This window comes from Aethalodelphis obliquidens, unplaced genomic scaffold (genome assembly GCF_003676395.1).
Source record: "Aethalodelphis obliquidens isolate GAN/ISIS:26980383/991018 unplaced genomic scaffold, ASM367639v1 scaffold60, whole genome shotgun sequence".
Taxonomy (NCBI): domain Eukaryota; kingdom Metazoa; phylum Chordata; class Mammalia; order Artiodactyla; family Delphinidae; genus Aethalodelphis; species Aethalodelphis obliquidens.
Genome location: NW_020838004.1, coordinates 3,839,400 through 3,855,490, shown reverse-complemented (window position 1 = coordinate 3,855,490; position 16,091 = coordinate 3,839,400). Strand labels below are relative to the sequence as shown.

General features: G+C 49.5%; 1 protein-coding gene across 1 annotated transcript in view; it reads left to right on the top strand.

Annotated features, from left to right (window-relative positions):
* GPR83 (G protein-coupled receptor 83) overlaps positions 1-11,968 on the top strand; it is a 14,115-nt gene extending 2,147 nt beyond the window's left edge. Inside the window, exons 2-4 of the mRNA XM_027087761.1 lie at positions 3,080-3,205; positions 5,541-5,674; positions 9,153-11,968. Coding sequence (XP_026943562.1) covers positions 3,080-3,205; positions 5,541-5,674; positions 9,153-9,777 — 885 coding nt within the window. The 3' untranslated portion in view covers positions 9,778-11,968. The remainder of the gene's footprint in view (positions 1-3,079; positions 3,206-5,540; positions 5,675-9,152) is intronic.
* Positions 11,969-16,091: the final 4,123 nt, after the last annotated feature.

Genomic DNA, 16,091 nt, shown 5'->3' with positions numbered 1-16,091 from the left:
CCCCCCCCCCCCCCCCCACATACACACACGCTCTCCCCCTGCTGCCTTAAAGCACAGGACAATGCATCTCTGGCTCCTCCTGGATCCCCCTTGGCTTCTGACTTGACAATCTGCAGTGCTGGGGTTGGACTGGGCCACCCAGGATGGGAACTGGGAACCCCAGGGTATGGCCCTATGCTGCTGCCCAGAAGAGGATGCATGGCTGGATCTGCGGCAGACACAGGGCAGGTGGGGAGGGAGGCCAGGCTGCGGCTGAGAGCTGACAGCCCCTACCCGGAGGATGTCCTGCAAGAGAGGGGATGTCAGCGTCCTGAGAACCCAGCCCCCGCTCCCGGTTGATCCAAAGCAGCTTGGCCTTCAACCTGACCCGTACAACCACCCCAATCCAAATTCCTGTCAGAGCTTCCAAGGCTCTTGCAACCAGGGGCGGGTCTTCTAAGCCCTCAGCCAGGCTCCTTGAAGGGGTAAGATGTCCTGCCCTTGGGCTGGTTGGTGACGATATCCTTCCTCCCTGGTCTCCCTTTCCGTCCACTTTACACTCTACGTCGGCATGAAGTCCAGGTCTGGTCATTGAGAGAAAAGCAAACAGTTATTCACAACTCCCACGGCAGAGCCGTACACAGAATGTGCTGGAGCCTGGAGAAGGTGATCGTTTACTTTGACCTGCCAGAGTCCCGCGAGAGGGTCAAAGGAGACTTTTCAGGGCACGTGGCATTTTGAAGGGGCCAGGATAAGTAGGCATTTCCCAGGCCAAGATGAACGTTCATTGCAGACAGAGGGACCCGGGCGAACAAAGGCAAGGGTGTCCAGGTTCACGGTGTGTTGAGGGAACGCTGAGCGGTTCACTGTAGCTGGAGCAGCGGAGGCAAGAAGGCCAGCGGAGGAGGCAGCTGGGCAGGGGGAAGCAGAGGTGGCCGGAAGGGAAGGCTGGGGCAGAGCTGCGAGCGGGCCTGGGCGCTCGTAAGGCATCTGGCCGTCTCTTGAAGGCCATGATGATTCTAAGCAGGCGTCTGATTTTTGATTAAGAAAATGCTGTCAGCAGCGTGAAGGCTGAATTACAGAGGGACAGACTAGAGGACAAGGAAAGCCGTCTGGAGGCTATCATGGTCCAGGTGAGAGATGATGGGGGATTCCACTCGGGCCACGCCTTGGGACTGAAGAAGAGGGGGGATGGATTTGGAAACCCTTCGAGGTAGCACTGGTCGGCTTTGGTGATTCATTGATTGTGGGAGGCGAGAAGTAGGAGTAGCTAAGGATTTCCTGTTCTGTCATGTTTCTGGGCCGCTCCGCCCTGCCTATTCCAGAGAGAGGAGTGTCCACGGTCTGCTGTCCCAGGTTCATGATCAGACCAGACTTGTCCCTCGTGACTCTCATCCACACATTCCAGCCAAACAGTCCCAACCCTTGTTCCCCAAACAGGTCCTGGGATTTCTGACCTAGTGCCAAGCCCTTTGTTCTTATCTCCCCATGGGCAAATCCTACCTATTCTTTAACGTTCATCTCAAATGTCTAGTATGTTATAATAATGCAGTTAATAGTGTTAAGTACTTGCTATGTACTAGGCACTGTCGTACCTGCTTTACCTGTGTTATCTGCCTTACATGTGTTTGAGTTTCATAACAATCACGTGAACAAGGGTTAGCCCCATTTTACAGATGAGGAAAATGAGGCTTATTGGGCCTAAGTGCCTTGCCCAAGGTGGCAGCTATCACTAGCAAATACTCTGCTGTAAAGCACTACGCAATATTCTTCCTCTCGAGCTGACCTGCTCTATTTCTTTCGGTGTCTTCTCTCGTTCTCTCTGCCTCAGCGCACTCCCACCCCACCTGGTGGCCCTTTGTCTGGGCCTTCTGTAGGGCACTGACTACTTTCTGTCTTGCATCTGAGATACCTGACTCCTCCTCTGCCCACACTGGAAGCTTCTTGATCAGAATCAAGGCCTGATCTCTCTTGGGCGTGGGGCATTACTCACGGGAGCTCAGGAGCTGAGTGAGTGAGCAAATAGCCATGGAGGATGTGGGGTGAGGGCCTAAGTCTGCTCCCTGGACCCCACATGCCCTGGGAGCTTTTCTTCTCTCCCTGCCCAGACCCTGGTCCCTGCTCCCAGCTCTGCAGGCGCCTGGGACTCCTTTCCAGATGACGTGTTGCAGGCCTGCTTAGCTAGGGTTCCAGAGCACAGCCCACGTGCTGTGTTGTGACTCTTCAGATGTGTGTCCTCCATGAGTCTGAACTCATATGAGCCTAAAATGACTTTTACTATTACCATAAAAATGCTATTTCTAATCATATCTTTCTAGCAATCTGCCAGACGTGTTCCACACTTTGTAGCCTTTTCAAAGTTATTTTATTTTTTAATTTACTTTTTTTTTATTAAGTAGTGTTTTTTTTGTTTTGTTTTTTGGCTGCGTTGAGTCTTCGTTGCTGCGCGCAGGCTTTCTCTAGTTGGCGGTGAGGGGGGGCTACTCTGTTGCTGTGCGCAGGCTTCTCAATGCAGTGGCTTCTTTTTGTTGCACAGCACTGGCTCTAGAGTGCAGGCTCAGTAGTTGTGGCGCACAGGCTTAGTTGCTCCGCGGCATGTGGGATCTTCCTGGACCAGGGCTCGAACCCGTGTCCCCTGCATTGGCAGGCGGATTCTTGGCCACTGCGCCACCAGGGAAGTCCCTGTAGCCATTTTTTTTTAAAGTTGATCCCTACAATAAGATACAAGGTAGAGATTTTTAAGCCTTTTTTTTTTTTGTAAATGAGTAAACTGAGGTTCAGAGAGGTTACCTACCTTGCCAAAGGTCACACAGCCAGAAAAGATTAGAGGTGGGAAATCTAACTCCAGAGCCCATGTCCTTCCCACGCTGTCCTGGCACTGAACAGGGCCCAGCCATAACAGCAGGGTCAGGGTTTGTTGAACTGAATGATAGAGAATGAGTCATGCTGGAGATAAGCACGCGTGACCCACAGTCCAGCAGCGCAGAGGAAGAAGGAGGAGGGGGAGAAGGCTCCTGTGGGATGCTCCTCAGAGACCACAGGGAGTGAGGGTCAGTGGCAAGGCCTGTCTGTCTCCTGACTTTTGTGGGCTCGTCTCCAGGTCCGCTTTGTGAACAGCACGTGGGTGTTCGGGAAAGGCATGTGCCACGTCAGCCGCTTCGCCCAGTACTGTTCCCTGCACGTCTCAGCCCTGACGCTGACAGCCATCGCCGTGGACCGCCACCAGGTGAGGGCACCCACCCCCCGATGCCCTGTCCTTCCCTCCCCGGCTTTGCTCTCCAGGGGGCTAAAGGCAGTGTTTTAGCCCATGTTTCAGTGAGCATATTTGTCTTCTTATTGACCGCTATGAGCATTAAATTAGGCATATAGCCCCTAAAGTGGGGCTAAAATAGGCATATAGCTCCCTTTGTGCTACGGGCTGCAAAACATTATTCCACGTTTGTTGCTCCAGTGAAGACTCGCTGCTGGCATTTTGTATGTCAGAAATGAATGGGTTTGTTTTGGGGGGATTGAAAAGCAGATCTGGAAAATCACAGATGAAAAGAGAGTGGCAAATGCAGGTCCGAGGCAAGGCTCCTGGCTGGGATATGAGATGGATATTTCTGGACCCAGGTTGTTGAAGAGATAAACAGGCTGGAGGGGGACGGGCAGGTGGCAGGCGCAGGTGTCGTGTGGGGTAGGGAGTCCCAGCTCACTGTCCTGCTCCATCGGATTCACATGGGTCGATATGGTGAGGGGAGCTGGAAAGGACCTGAGGGCGCCCATGGCCTCTGACTGAGGCTTCTACTCCCTTTATCAACGTGAACCACAATGGCATGTGAGGGGCAAGGATGGCAAAGTCCAGAATGGAGATGTGCTGGGCAGCTTCTAAAGCCTAGTCCATTCCTCCCATAAAACCTTAAAAAATTGGGAGAAGACTTTGGGAGGACACAGCAGAATGTCCAGTGTGTCCTGGGATGGCATCCTGAGACAATGGTAGCTCTTTATGACCTCTCTTTCTGACCCGACTCACCTATCCCCAAATGGCTTTTTCAAGAAATAATGATTCTAATCTTGCAAGCTAAAAGTGTTCATCAACAGATGAATAGATAAAGAAGATGTATATATGTATAATGGAATACTACTCAGCCATAAAAAAGAATGAAATTTTGCCATGGATGGATTTGGAAGGCATTATACTAAGTGAAATAAATCAGCCAGAGAAAGACAAATACTGTGTGCTACCACTTATATGTGGAATCTAAAAAAATACAACAAACTAGTGAATATAACAAAAAAGAAGGAGACCCACAGATACAGGGAACAAACCAGTGGTTACGAGTGGGGAGGGAATGGGGGAGGGGCAATATAGGGGTAGGAAATTAAGAGGTACAAACTATAGCTTATTATAAAATAAGCTACAAGGATATGTTGTCCAACATGGGGAATATAGCCAATATTTTATAACTATAAATGGAGTAAACCTTTAAAATTGTGAATCACTATATTGTACACCTGAAATTTATACATTATACGTCAACTATACTTCAATTTAAAAAAAGAGGAATAATGATTCTAATCTTAAAATGAGGATGCTGTTAAATTCCCAAGTCTTTATTTAAACCTTTTAGGAGAATTGATCGGCATACAGTAGCAATCAATTCCAAGATGCTTTTCAGCCCAAAGCCTCTAACAATGGTTTAATCTGGGGCTTGGGAAACCTGAAATTGCCCCACTGCAATTTTAGAAATGGCTTTCAGAGACAATGTGGTGAACCCCCAAATAAAGGGCAATGCAGCTTCCCATGATAAGTGGTGAGAGTCTCCTCCCGACCTGTGTCGCCTTCAGACCCCTCGGAGCCCTTTGTAACTTAAAGGATCTGGAATCATGGGCAGATGAGATGAGATCCTGAGGTGCCACGGCTGCTCCTGTGCCAGCCTCGCTGTGGGTGTCATGGGAACAGACCTCCCCCTTCACCGTTCCCCCATCCTCTCACTGCACCCAGCTTCTGCCATGCATGACCTGCAAGAGGCATTTTTTAAAAATTAATTAATTTATTTATTTTTGGCTGCGTTGGGTCTTCCTTGCTGTGCGTGGCCTTTCTCTAGTTGCGGTGAGCGGGGGCTTCTCTTCGTTGCGGTACACGGGCTCTAGTTACGCGGACTTCAGTAGTTGCAGCACGTGGGCTCAGTAGTTGTGGCTCGCAGGCTCTAGAGTGCAGGCTCAGTAGTTGTGGCGCACGGGCTTCGTTGCTCCGCGGCACGTGGGATCTTCCCAGACCAGGGCTCAAACCCACATCCCCTGCATTGGCAGGTGGATTCTTAACCACTGCGCCACCAGGGAAGTCCTGCAAGGGGCATTTGAACTGCCTGGAGTCTCTGAGTCCAGATGACACACTCGCTGTACCCCTGTGGGCTGGACGGTGTGGTGGTGCAGCTCAGGGGCTCGATAATGAGTTAAGGGGTGCTTGACTCTAAGTAGGACTTACCTGCCTCATTGTGACAAGTGAGCTGCATCGTCTGTATTTCTTAGTTGCTTCAAACTGTCTTCAGCCAGTGATGCCCAGTTTGCTTGTCTTCCAGGTCATCATGCATCCGTTAAAACCCCGGATCTCAATCACAAAAGGTGTCATCTACATCGCAGTCATCTGGACCATGGCGACGTTCTTTTCACTTCCACACGCTATCTGCCAGAAATTATTTACCTTCAAGTACAGGTGAGACGAACTAGTGGGGAGCAGCCCGGGGATCCAGAGAACCTTGACAGAGGGAAATCTGAGCCCCCTCTGAATCTCAGAGTTACCAGTACCTGCTGCGCTGAGCTGTTCTCTCTGTCTCCTTCCCATCCTGTTGCTTCCAGGCCCATGCGTATCCTCTGCACTTTTTCTGCTTTTTCTCATCTTTTCCTCGCAACACTTTTAGCTTCCTCTTTAGTCTCTGTCCCTTTGTCTGTAAGGTCAAGGCGATAGCAATCAGCTTCTGCCACTGAGGACAGGTACTAACCCAGACTGAGATTCAGAATCACCCAGGCCCTGTTTAAAACGGTGAGGTTTAAACTCTCTCCCACAACCTACAAACATGTATATCTCTAAGTGTCTCAGGCAGGATGCTCTACCCCCCTCCCCACTACCTCCCTTCTATCACATGCTTTGTCCTGTGCTCTCACAGAATGGAAAGCACTCAGTGTCTTGAAACTTAAACACTCGTGCGTGCTGCCGGTCAGTTAAAGGTGATCTCCCCTGTTAGACTGTGAGGTTGGGGGGAGCTGGCGCCATTTCTGATTTTGCCATCTTGGTGTCCCTAGCGTCTATATTACTGTCTCACATCACGAGCTCTCTGTACGTAGTTACTGAATGAATGAATGAGCTTAGAGTGATCTTCATCACTTCATTGTTGTTTCAGCTGAAGTTCCATAGAAACAGATCCTGAGATAAAGGAAGGTACATGTGCCTGGCAATTTTAAGAAAGTGCTCCCGGGGTAATGGGTAAGGCAGTGGAGAAGCTGGACAGCAAGTGGGGAGAGACCAAGGGAGGGTGTGCTTTGCAGGGGGAGCTCTGGAGCAGACTGCTAACACAGAGTTTGCCTGCTTTGAGCCAAGGGGGCTGGGCTTTTGTATTCCAGGCCTTCCTGGGGGAAATGGAGATACGTGGCCACTTCTGGCTCGTAATGGATCTGTGGAAAGTATCTCCAGTGGCCTTCGGGTAGTCCTAGGTCCCTAGAAGATCACGGCTGACAGCTGTGTCTTGTCGGGTGGGCCGCAGCTGGGGGGCCTGGTGCTCCAGACCAGTAAAGGGGATCTAGGGGGTGCACTGCCGGCAGGTCTTACCATGTGCTGCCTCACCTGAGACATACGTTTACGTACACTCCTGTGACATAGCGGGATCCAGAGAACAAGCTCTGAAGGCCAATTTCAACTAATTTATAAAGTCTCTGTCCCCGAATTCTAGGCTATCGAATGAATCACATACCCACCCCTTCCCAGCATTCAGACTCCCCAACTGCCTTCATATATGGAAGGCTATTTCTTTTTTCTGCTAACAAAAGCGAAGAGAGTTTTCTTTCTTTCACTAGTGATGGCCAGCTGCACCTATAACAACATCAACAAGCTACATGGTATGATGAGGAAAAAGTAGCAATTTTGAGTTGCTGCTCAGAGATGTTACAGTACGAAAACCCTGCTCGCACCCAGAGTCTGGACATTTAGATAAAGACCGGAGCTTAGGATTCCTGCCACAAGTTCCCGCCTTGCTTTTCCCGGGGCATCTTTTTTTTTTTAAATTATTTTTATTTATTTATTTATTTGGCTGCGTTGGGTCTTCGTTGTGGTGCCCGGGCTTCTCATTGAGGTGGCTTCTCTCATTGCGGAGCACGGGCTGTAGGCACGCAGGCTTCAGTAGTTGTGGCACGCGGGCTCAGTAGTTGTGACTTGCGGACTCTAGAGCGCAGGCTCAGTAGTTGTGGCGCTCGGGCTTAGTTGCTCCGCGGCATGTGGGATCTTCCCAGACCAGGGCTCGAACCCGTGTCCCCTGCATTGGCAGGCAGATTCTCAACCACTGCGCCACCAGGGAAGCCCATCGGGGCACCTTTTAAAATGACCGCTTGTGAAAAATTAGTGACCTCTGCCCCAACCACCTTATAAGTAACAGGTGTTTGCTACCCTGGTCTCTCTCTCCTGCTTACCTGTGACCTGGGAGGGAGGACTGCCCTTCTCCTGGCTCATAGTGCCCCCATTCTGGGATGTAAGCAATAGTCTTGTGACTTCCTTTGTGTGAGTGTATTGAAACTGCGCCTTCAATCAAAACAGCCCCTGGGTTTTCGCTTCCCCAAAGTGGAAGGAAGCTGCTGAGGGAGCTCCCTGCCACCTCATTCAGCAAATGATAATCTGCATATTCTTAACCCACCCGCTCTGGGTTTTCCAACATACACAGATGTCCCTGAAAAATTTCAAGAGGACTGGGTACATTCCATAGAAAATAAGTACTTTTTGTCTGAGTGGCTGAAGGTGTATGAGTTCAGGCATTGCCACTCACATTCTCAAGATGCATTTCTTTGCCCCATTCCTTGGATCCCCTCTGGAATGGGAGTAGGTAGTATAATGGGAAATTCCAAGATTTCCTGAATCCATCATGCTCCCAGGATGAGTTAATTCTAAGACTAGGAACACCAGTGTTGCATTCATTCATTGAACAAATATTTATTGGGTGTCTATTCTGGGCTAGAAATAATACAAAGTAAAGAGGACACAGAGTGATCTAGGTGTATTTCTCTTTTTTAAAATTGAAGTACAGTTGATTTACAATGTTGTGTTAGTTTCAGGTGTACAGCGAAGTGATTCAGTTATATATATATATATGAGTGTGTGTGTGTGTGTATATATATATAAATTCTTTTTCAGATTCCTGTTGATTATCTATTTTATATATTGTAGTGTGTATATATTAATCCCAAACTCCCAGTTTATCCCTCCCCCCCGACCTTTCCCCTTTGGTAACCATAAGTTCGTTTTCTATGTCTGCGGGTCTATTTCTATTTTGTATATAAGTTCGTTTGTATCAATTTTTTTTAGATTCTACGTATAAAGTAATATCATATGATATTTGTCTTTCTCTGTATGGCTTTCTTCACTTAGTATGATCATCTCTAGGTCCATCCGTGCTGCAAATGGCATTATTTCTTTTTTTTTTTTTTTTTTTTTGCGGTACCACTGCTGTGGCCTCTCCCGTTGCGGAGCACAGGCTCCGGACACGCAGGCTCAGCGGCCATGGCTCACGGGCCTAGCCGCTCCGTGGCATGTGGGATCCTCCCGTACCAGGGCACGAACCTGTGTCCCCTGCATCTGCAGGCGGACTCTCAACCACTGCGCCACCAGGGAAGCCCATTATTTCATTTTTTATGGCTAAGTAATATTCCATTGTATATATGTACCACGTCTTCTTTATCTATTCATTTGTCGATGGGCATTTAGATGTATTTCTTACCTACGTAGAACGCCCAGCCTAGTGGGAGAGCTGAAAATGTAATCAGATAATTAGGCTGCTCATCACATGTGCTGTAACAGACGGATGTACCAGGAGCCCAGTGGAGGGAGAGGCCAGTGGTTGCTGGGATGGGGCTTTTCCACGCTGATTTCACACTCGCCTTCTTTATCCCTCTCCCTCTCCCTCTCTCTCTGTCTCTCTCTCCCCTGCCCCCAGTGAGGACACTGTCCGCTCCCTGTGCCTGCCAGACTTCCCTGAGCCAGCCGATCTCTTCTGGAAGTACCTGGACTTGGCCACGTTCATCCTGCTTTACATTCTCCCCCTCCTCCTCATCTCCGTGGCCTACGCCCGTGTGGCCAAGAAGCTGTGGTTGTGCAACACCATTGGGGATGTGACCACGGAGCAATACCTGGCCCTGCGACGCAAGAAGAAGAAAACCATCAAGATGCTGATGCTGGTGGTGGTCCTGTTTGCCCTCTGCTGGTTCCCCCTCAACTGCTACGTCCTCCTCCTGTCCAGCAAGGTCATCCACACCAGTAATGCCCTCTACTTTGCCTTCCACTGGATCGCCATGAGCAGCACCTGTTACAACCCCTTCATCTACTGCTGGCTCAACGAGAACTTCAGGGTCGCGCTGAAGGCATTACTGCGCGTGTGCCAGAGGTCGCCCAAGCCTCGGGAGGAGCGGCCACCCTCCCCGGTCCCCTCCTTCAGGGTGGCCTGGACAGAGAAAAGCAGCGGCCGCAGCGCTCCACTAGCCAACAGCCTCCTGCCGTCCTCCCAGCTGCAGTCTGGGAAGACAGACCTGTCATCCGTGGAGCCTGTCGTGGCAGTGACCTAGAGGAGGAGAGCGGGAAGGGGTGGGGGGCAGGGCTCTGTCTCCAGATGAGGCTGGGAAAGGGCCTGAGGGAGGACAAAGCCCGGAAAACAGCCTGTCCTCCCACCCCTTCACATGCTGGAAGCAGTTCCTGAAGAAGCCCAAGGACGTTTGAGTGCCTAGGCAACGCTGCCCAGGCTCCTCAACCCGATAGATGGGAAAACGAAAAGACAGCACCCAGCTTGACACGTGTTTGTGAACTCCTGTCTGAGACATGCTGGTACCCTGAGCCAGGGGACCCAGGACGGCTTCAGCCCCCATGGGGGCTGAGTCGGTCAACTGCCTACACCTGTCAGGCAGCTGCCTTACAGCCCTCCCACCACTGAGCACCCACGAAGGACCCTGGAGTCAGACGTGCGGAGTGGCTGACCCAGATGCACAGCTGTGCTTGAGAGAGGCCCGTCGGCCAGTGAAAGGTCAGTGAACCAGAGCCGGCGTGGAGGTGTGTATGCCTCGCTTTCTGAAGTCGCTGGAGCTGTCTGAGTCCCGGTTCTGTGGCGGCCCAACACGTGACAAGAAAAGACCACGACTGGGTTCCTTAATATAAAGAGGAATTACTGAGTTTCCTTAAAACAAAGAAACACTATTATGGAAACTTTGGAACATTCAGAGAAGCACGAAGAAGAAAATAAAAATCACCCCCTTCTCCCTCCAACTTCTGATAAGTTCTGTCAAAATACTGTGGCTTTCTTTGCAGCTTCTTTTCGTGTATGTGTGTGTGTATGTGTGTGTCTATGATTTTCATTTCATGCTGAATTACACTTCTCCATTTAGAAATAAGCAAGAAACTGGGCATAGCTGAGAACTCCTGAACCCCTCTCCCGGGAATACTGTCCACCAGAAGATTTCGAAGATGAGGTGTGAGAAGAGCCCAAGGGGAACACCGTCCCAGAGCGGACAGACTGCCTTCGTCCCGCAGCCAGTGGCGGCAAGGGCCCGGCTGAAGGACCTCTCCTTGGAGGGTGGCCATTGTGATGAACCGGGAATAAAACTCATCCAGGAGGCATAATTCCTCCTCTCCTGCAAGCACACAGAACAAGAGGTGGTGAAATACTGCCCTGCTTTTGCAGGAGATGAGGGAGCAGGCTTTCCAACATGCTGGAAATACCCGTGCTTAGACACCTCATGCTCCCAAGCTGTCTAGTCAGGCCATTTCTCCTCCATGTCATCTGAATAATAAGGCTTCTTCACGCCAGTTCTCATAAGACGACTCACTGTCAACATCACTCTCTCACGTGTCACTTATCAAACCCTATGGCATCGTGATGGTCCTTAGTGACTCAACTTGCCAGAGAAATCTCATTCCAGAGACAATGAGTGTTTTCATCACCTTCCATCTGGCCCTGAGTGACTCACCGTGTCATCCAGCAGAGAGACGCATCAGGCAGGAGAGAGCTTCCTTCACCAGCCCTAAACAACTGCCGCTCTCACACTGGTTTGAGGTTTCTTTCTAGCACCAGAGAGATCCTGAAAGCAAAGCATGGTCATGGAGCTAAGAGGGAAACTGAGGCTCAGGGAGAAGGAGTTTGTCTAAGGTTCACTTAGATCTCTTGGCTGTTAATTGAACCTGAACTTGGTCATATCATCTGCTTCTCTGGAAGGAACCATGGGGGTTCATTATCCTATTCTCTCTATTTACGAGGATGTTTGAAAATTTTCAAGACGTAAAGTTTAAAAAATAATCTGAACAGTGGATAGAAAAGTGACTTTCATGGGACACAGAGAGCCTTTTAAGCCCATAGGGATCCCCAGGTGGATTTTTTTTCAGACCAAGTGGCTCCCAGGCCTGTGTGTATTGTCTCTTAATGCTGCCATGGAAATTCTTACCAGAAAGAGGACAGGCGACAGGGTTACAGAAAATTTGTCCTGCTCTGAAATCACGGGGGAGGCTTCACTTTGTTCCTTCCTCTCTGAGGGCATCTAGAAATTCTGCCAAGTCCCAGAGAAGGCTCTTCTCTGGTGGAAGACCCTCCCCACTGATGGCTCATTAAGTCTGGGTCTCCTGTCAGCTCCCTGTCTCCCCCACCCCACGTTCCCTGTGTGCCTCAGAGCAGAAGTGATTTGTGTTTGTGAATGTGACGTGTAAAACTGGAATCTTTCCACTGTGCTGTCATGAGGACTTGACTGTAAATTGCTCCCGTCTCAATAAAATACATAGTGGGTGTGTGGCCTGTGCTTCCCGGATTTGTGATTAGGCCACAGCTGCTGACCTTTCAAATGGGGATCCACGAGGATTAGATGAAGAGAGCGTGGAGAGCCTCGGCCCTCACCTCTACATTTCACAGCTGCGCAAAAGCCCAAACACTGAGCGGGTTGAAAACCTCTGGTTAGTGCCTTCTTCCACGGAGCTGGCTGCCGAGGCCCCTCTTTTGTGAAATCTGTGAAACGAATCTGTGCTGAGTGATTTAAGCCGGGACTCCAGCTGTTCCTTGGTGCTTCAGGAGGAGGCGAAGCTGCCGCTCCCACGCGCAGGGTGCAGTGGGTACCACGTTCCTGTTCACAGGGTTTCTGCCCCCCTGGACCTGGGCTCCGCTTGTCCGACCAGCTAAGCTGGGTAGGAGCCTCTATAAGCGGCTCTTTGCAGGAAACCACCCTCAACAGGAAGCCCCTTTTCTTGTCACGTTAGCAAAGCTATCTTGTAACTGACTCTTAGACCAGACATCCGCATGCTCTGCTCATCTCTGGCCCAAGCACACCTTTCACATCTTTTGATCACACAGTACCTTGCCTAACGTGTGGGTTCTTTTTGTAGATCAAAGAAGTAGAAACGAAGAACAAGTACTTAACAGATGACCAGATCTCTTCCCTAGCTTCCCCTTCAGTAATCTCGTGAACAAGATAACATCTAGAGGAAGGTCAGGAGGAGCTGATGAGCCTGCAGCAGCAGGGAATGTCCACGACTCTGACCCCCTATCTCAATGATTAACTGAGGTTACTTCCCTGTTTCCCTTTAAATCTTTCATGGCCAAGCAGAGTCTTTGGAGGTGGTTTCTGGGGACACTGAGGGTACCATCTCCCCAGATTGCCGGCATTCTGATTAAAAGCATCTTTCCTTTCTACCAACAGTTGTCTCTCTCCCTCTCTCTCTCTCTCTCATATTGACTTTTTTTTTTCTTTTTTGGCGGTATGCGGGCCTCTCGCTGTTGTGGCCTCTCCCGTTGCGGAGCACAGGCTCCGGACGCGCAGGCTCAGCGGCCATGGCTCACGGGCCCAGCCGCTCCGCGGCATGTGGGATCTTCCCAGACCGGGGCACGAACCCATGTCCCCTGCATCAGCAGGCGGACTCTCAACCACTGCACCACCAGGGAAGCCCTCATATTGACTTTTGAGTGGTGAGCAGACAGACCTGATTCGGTAACACCTCCACTGCATACATAATTACCCCATGCCCTCCAGAGCCCAGGAAATCAATCTCAAATAATTACACAGTAGGGAATTTACTGTGCCTAGGGGAACATTTGAAAGAAAATGAAAGGAGATGGAGAAAGAGGGGAACTAGGATTTGCTGACGTCTCCTACGTGAGACACTGTGCTAAATGTCTCTGAGTCCGTGAGCTCATTCTCCCTCAGTATTTCTCCAAGGTAAGCGTTATTATTTCTACACTGCAGATGAGGAAACTGAGGCTCAGGTAAAGATCCCAAAGCCTAATCTTGAGATTAGGTTCTGAGAAGCCTTGTAGGAAAGAACCTTAATTTGTTTTTAATCTGATGTTCTATGAATTTCCTCGATTATTGGGCACTTTTGGAGGTAAAACCCGTTAACTGTCCCCAAACCAGTGCTTGAGTTACGTGCTTAGGGAAATGCTTGACTACATGGGTTCCAGGGCCCCTCGTAGCTCCATGTTCAGTGAATCCATGCTTCTAGAACAAGTAGAATCTCATGCTGCCTTGTGGGCTCACCTCTGGCTAGAAGCGTCTTCCCAACAAGCTGTTAGCGATGCCTGAGTGGCCAGTGCCCTGCTTGACCAACTATGTCAGGTTGCCAAGGTTAACAGCTGTCTCACAGCTGGCCAGGGCCTCAGGGTCCCCAGACAGCACAGGCAGAACTTGGCTTAACCCTCTGCTCCAAGCTGGTTGGGATGTGCCTCCAGGGCCCCTAGGGAAGCTATGCCAGAGTGCCTGGGGCCAGGAAAGACTGGCGGTCTTGCAGCAACCACTGGGGAAACATGCTTGTCCTAGAGTGTTGCCCAAAGACGGTAGAAGATGCTCCCAGTGCTGTGGGATCAGGTCGTCAGCATCTTGCTTTGGCATCTCTGTGTACACTCCCCACACCCTCACCCCGGTGCCTCGCCCCTGCCATTCTCTCTGCTTTCAAGGCGTAGTTAGGGAAAGAACAAATACAATACATGCAATGCTGGAGGCATTTGGGGAGAAGAATAACCAGTGATATTTAATGCGAGAAAGCCCTGGGGTTCAGGTTTTAGAGCCTCTCTTGCTGAGAAAAAGCTATTTGCTGCTTCATGGTGACAAAGTGCTTGATGTTAACAGCTCCTCCTGGCCTCCTGTTTTTAACCTAGCAGGGACCCTGTCCTCAGACTGGTCATGAATTTAAGTTGCTCAGCGTCAATATGAGGAAGGCAAAAGAATCATGAACACAGGGTTCAGGATGTTGATTACGTCATGTGGAGAAGGGGTAGGGGTTGGCACGTGGGGCGATGGGAAGTGTTACCACGTCCAAGCTCTCTCTGCTCGCCGCACAACAGACCGATGAATCGGGAGACAAGGTGCTGAGGCAAGGAATACGGCTTTATTTGGAAAGATGGCGGGACTAAAGTCTCAAAATAACCATCTTATCGGGATTTGGATGCCAACTTCTTTTATAGCACAGAGAGGGGGAGGAGATGAGGAAGTAAAGTAAAAAGGCCATACTTTTTGCAAATATCCCCTGGCATGGCCAGCCTCGGGGAGGGGATGTGTTAATTTCTTCTTTCTTGCAGCCATCCACAGGTGGAACAGGGTGGGGATGTTTTCCTGAACAAAGGCACTTTGGTTTGACCTTCAGGCAGAGGGGCAGCGTTCCCTGAGGCAGGCCATTATGTACAGACAGTATCCTTTTAGTGAACAAAAGCAACGGGAAGCAAAGGTTAAAGCAAAAGAAACAGATCCAACATGTAGTCCCATGTGGCTTTTCCCTGTTACAGAACCACTTGGCTGTAAATAATTGTCAAGGTTCTAGCTTTCGTTTTGGGCAGTGGGTTCTTACTACCTGATTAAAAATCATGAATCACATCACTAACCAAATAGCTAAAAGCAGATGGACCAACATTAAGCGTGTGCCACACGCCAAGGATTGTAATTCATCCAATCCTGCGCCTCTGCAGTCTATACACAAACAAGCAGTAAGCCAACAGGAATGGAACCTAGAGGTCCAAGCCTTCACTTTTCTTCCCTGCATCCTTCCAATCTAGTTACATCTGTATTTGTATTATTAGAATATGCAAATGGAGTTCACAGCTGAGACAAGTAGGATATGACAATTATATTTCTTTTTTAAAAACAATCTTTTTTTTTGGATTTAAAACTTGCCTCTATTTCTTTGCTTTCGTTTTCTATATCACAATCACTACTTCTGTCCCAATTTTTCAAAATAGTTAAAACCCCTTTGTGAGGTGACCACACACATCCTGGTCTGCCAGTACCCCTCTCCCACGCCTCCTGGGCCATCTGAGCTGCTTCTCCTTGGCTAGCTGATCTCTATGTTTACATATCTCTATGGCAGCAGAGGACCTGCTTTCCCAGGACTCCTCTTCTCCTCTCCCTAGTGGTTAGATGTTCCAATTTCCTAGATCCATTTCTTCCTCTTTCTTCGTTTAATCTTTTGGAAGAGCACATCTTCCGGCCATTGCCCAAGAAAAGAAAAATTTCTTTTGAGACCTTTGTACGTCCCGAGATGTTTTTAATTCACATGTAATTAGAACTGCATCTGACTGAATATAGGGTAATAGATTGAAAATCACTTTCTCTAGGAATTTTGAAGGCATTTTTATTAATTTTCTGTTGCTGCCGTGACAAATTATGACCACCTTAGTGGGTTAAACAGCACAAGCGTATTATCTTACACTTCCGTGGTAAGTCAGAAGTCTGACACAGGTCTCATGGGGCTGAAATTAAGGCATCAGCATGGCTGCATTCCTTTCTGTAGGCTCCGGGTCTGATCCGTTTCCTTACCTTTTCCAGCCTCCAGAGGCCACCCATATTCCTGGGCTCATGGCCCCTTTCCTCCAGCTTCAAAGGCAGCAACATGGCATCTCTCTGACCTTCTTTAGCTTCGTTTCTCC